At 43.6% G+C, this 4,101-nt stretch overlaps 1 protein-coding gene across 1 annotated transcript in view; it reads right to left on the reverse strand.

The window, feature by feature from the left end:
• Window positions 1-1,015: 1,015 nt before the first annotated feature.
• Rerg (RAS like estrogen regulated growth inhibitor) overlaps window positions 1,016-4,101 on the reverse strand; it is a 108,144-nt gene continuing 105,058 nt past the window's right edge. Inside the window, exons 4-5 of the mRNA XM_005364532.3 lie at window positions 2,863-2,936; window positions 1,016-1,455 (exon numbers count right to left, since the gene is read on the reverse strand). Coding sequence (XP_005364589.1) covers window positions 1,048-1,455; window positions 2,863-2,936 — 482 coding nt within the window. The 3' untranslated portion in view covers window positions 1,016-1,047. The remainder of the gene's footprint in view (window positions 1,456-2,862; window positions 2,937-4,101) is intronic.

Below are 4,101 nucleotides of genomic sequence, written 5' to 3' on the forward strand. Positions count from 1 at the left end.
GAGCCTCCACGTTATATATGCCCATTCAGGTATAATGAATTATAATCACCCATTCTTTCCCCCAGTTCTTCCTAGGCAATCAGTCTCACTCAAAGGTTAAAAGGTTACGAAAGTGTGTGGTGAACTTACGGAACCAGAAGTTGATTCAAATGACCGCACGGGATTCAGCCTTGGTTTCCAGCGGGGAATAACTAGGCATTATAGTTCTCATATTTAGAGGATTATCTTCCTGCTACAGAGCTGATGGAGTAGTACTATACAAACCAGGCGTCTCTAATTCTAATTCCTCTACTAACAATGCAGTGAAGACAAGCGTTGGTACAAAGGTTCCTGGTGTTTCCCATCACCCAGGCTTCAGGGAGCAAAGACACAGCAGGACTGTGATTTGTGGGTCTTGCTTCTTTTGTTATTAAGTAGATTATAATAGAAGGGCAGGTAACGACTGAGAGAGATCATTGAGAGAACCAAATTGAATTGAAACGGGCAATTACATTACAAAACAAAAATCAATGACATTTCAGCCTAAAAGTGAAATAAAGGGTTAAAGAAAAACTGTACTTAAGAACGATAACAACTTTTTTTTTTTTTTTTAATCCTTACTTCAAATGGGAACTCTATTTCCATCCCAATCGCTTAGCTAACTCTCTCAAGTTCTCACCAGACATCACAAAACGTTACGGCAACTTTTGCAGTATCCCACAAGAAACAGAATCTTAAAATGCCTTTGAAAAGACTTCAACTTATTGAAGCAAGGCAGGGATGCCTAAATTAGCTTCCACGAACCCAGCCACTTCAGCATCTTTGGTGGTTACATCTTCAAACTACTTTAGCTCTGATCCTACCGCAAGCAGGAAAGGGAGAGACTGTCACAGCCATCAGGACCGAGAGGACACCAGAGAACTTCCCAGCATATAGCAGACCAGGAACCACGAGAGACCCTGCCATTTCCCAAAGTCAATAAGGAGTAGGATATTTTGCTCATGTTTGGAAGGGCAAAAGAAGAGCCAGGAAGGACTTTTCCATTTTAAGCACATTTTGGCAGGGCCTCTAACTACTGATTTTGGTGAGCATCTTGTTAATCGCTTGCTTGACGTGTGTGGTGGAGCTGCGTCGCCGTGTCTTGCCTTGGACCATCCTTCTGCGACGCACCTCTCGACAGAGCTCATAGAATACCTCGGTGATGTTCCCTTCTCCGGTGCAGGCAGAACATTCGTAAAAGGCACAAGCCAATTCTGTAGCCAGCTTCTCCCCTTCTTCCGTACTCACTTGTCTGGAGTGGTCCAAGTCGGCTTTGTTTCCGACCAAGATGAGAGTTACATTTTTGGGCTTTTTGACTTCATCTAAGACGTTCTTCAGCGGCAGCACTTCTTCGAAGCTCCCTCGATCGGTGATATCGTAGACCAGCACGAAGCCTTCCCCCCAGCGCATATGCCCTTCCCTTTGGATGGTGTCTTCCTGCGGGCAAAGAAAGAACCGCAATCAGGAGACCTGGACCTAATCCCAATGTGTACATTGCTATTGCCATAACAATCCCATAATTATACCTCCTCATATCTGTTTATCATTAAATGTAGTGTCTGTTTTCCTGGTCGAACTCATTTTCTTAATTAGTTTGGAAGAGGTAAGTACACCCCAGCCCCATTTGTTTTACTATCCTCTCGGTTCTGATTACAGACAGTTGGTAACCCTGGAGACAGACACAAGCAATGACATGCTGTATAAAGCACACTGCCTAAACCTGAGGATGAGGATGCCCATCCACACATCCCCATGCCCTAATCTGTGCTATACAGTAGTAGTCACGATGAAAATTCTCCTGCAGTGACATCAGAGAGGTGACTACTCCTTCATGAGGAGAAAACTGGCACAGTTTGAAAGATGTTGGTGGCTGAGTCTGGAGGAACATGTGCCTTGGGAGGCAGAGGTGAGAGAATGCTGTCTTCAAGGGCAGTCTGGGCTACATGATGAAATGACGAGACATTATGTGTGGGAAGAGAGACATGAAGAAGATGAAGAAGAAGAGGAGGAGAAAGAGGAGGAAGAAGAAAAGATGACAGGGAAGGAGAGAAAAGAGCATTGTTTTCATAGGTTCAGATTTCTTCTAGAGGCTTCTGCATCTCTTGGTGTGTTCAGTACTGTATGGGGATCCATACATAAAGACAGAGTGACGAGAAGGATAGGGGTATAGTTAATTTCAGGAGCATTTCTTAGATTAAACACTTTAACCCAAGTCTTCTTGGAGGTCATGGGTCATTGTTACAGTGCCATGGAAATACCTGGCCACCAAACTATCCCCTGTAGCCATTTCTATATTTAGGGACTGAGACTATGGACCTTTTGTAAGATTTGATCTGATTAATGTCAAAGGAAATTTGCCAGCAAGATTTGTAGGCAGCTATCTCTGCATAATGAAGTGTGAAACACACAGACAAACCTGCATGTGGTCATAGAGACTGGGAACGCAGGATAGACCAGAGCACTCTCTCAAAGGCTCACCTTGCACATGACGATTTTAATAATTCCTTTTGATAGCAATGCTTATTTAAATTCACCTGAGCATTCCAAAAGCATGTTTGGCTATAAAGCCACATGAATACATTGGCATCCCCCAGATATAGAAGGAAAGTCACCCTAGATGTGACTGTGAATATTTTATTGTTTCTAATACCTTCTTGAAGGTATTCTTGAAGGTCATTTACACAGAATCAGATCACATGTGCGCCAGTGTATAAAGTGGAGAGATAATGGAAGCTATATAAAAGTCACCTACAGAAAAATTCTTGAGCGTTATTTTTTTACATTATTAACTTACATATCTCCTTTTTTTTACTGCAGAAAATAATTAGCTGAATTTCTACTCACCTGGCCAGCGGTATCTAGGATCTCCATAGAAACAACTTCATCATCAATGGTTGCCTGGTGTCGGTAGGTTGACTCTAAAAGAATGAGAAAATAAAGACAACACAAAGGCATATGTGAGATTTAATCTGATCCTCGAAGCCAGAAATTAGGCATGGGAGGAGTATTTCTGCTTTTGTAGCAATAGGGGTGAGGGTCCTGCCCAGGGAAGAGAGGACAAAGAAACAGCACTATATTCCACAGAGCTTTATAAGGGCCCAAACTCCAGCCATCTGCCTCCTTGCCCCTCTAAATCCTTTCCTCGAGGATGTACCTTGTTCTCCTATGAGGCCAGCCCCCCCCCCCCCGTGGTCTCTTCAATTTGAATTGGATGAAATATCTATATTCTAAAACAACAACAAAAAAGAAATTTTCCATACAAAAATACATTCTGCCTTGATATTCCTAAAATTCAGTTTTTTTTTTCTTCAGAAAACCCCATTGTGTTTTTTCCTAACTTCAAACCTGTAAAGATCAAAGTCCTCAGAGGGAGATGCGTAGGATTGAGAGATCAGGACTTGATAGGCAGGCAGATATACATGGTGAACTTCCTCACCTTCCTGACCTGAGACAAAAGCCTAGCAGCTTAAAACAAAGATTTGTCCTTCCTTCCTTCCTTCCTTCCTTCCTTCCTTCCTTCCTTCCTTCCTTCCTTCCTTCCTTCCTTCCTTCCTCCCTCACTCCTTCCTCCTCCTCCTCCTTTCCCTCCACCTCTTCTTTCCCCTATCCCACTGATATCAGGCCCCTGCTGGCTGATGGACCTGACAAGGCAAGACTGATCAGGATGTGTTTACATAACAGTTGTGAGTTAATCAGCCATCTTGCCTTTGTTCAAAGGAACCAACCACAAATTCTGGAGGGGACCCCTTCAAAGACTGTTTACAGTTCCTGCTCTGCTCTGCAGATGACAGTTCTGTGTCTGCTGCGGTGTGCTTGTTTCCTCACCTCTCACAAAGCCTCCTTTACTGGCTGAGTCTGCCTGCTGTGGTTGAGAGTTTCCCCACTGCTTCTGTCACACAGGGGCTTCTAGGCCTTTTATTTCCTTAGCTTACAGATGAAACAAACAAACAAACAAAACCAAACCTGATCAAGACCCCTAGGCTAGGCTGTAACAGGCCGAGCAAGTGATGTCAGGGACCTTAAGAGAGTAAGAAGTGGCTGAGCTTGCTTTTGGTGGTTGAAGAACAGTACCCTGAGCAGATG

Source organism: Microtus ochrogaster (assembly GCF_000317375.1).
Source record: "Microtus ochrogaster isolate Prairie Vole_2 chromosome 14 unlocalized genomic scaffold, MicOch1.0 chr14_random_2, whole genome shotgun sequence".
Lineage (NCBI taxonomy): Eukaryota > Metazoa > Chordata > Mammalia > Rodentia > Cricetidae > Microtus > Microtus ochrogaster.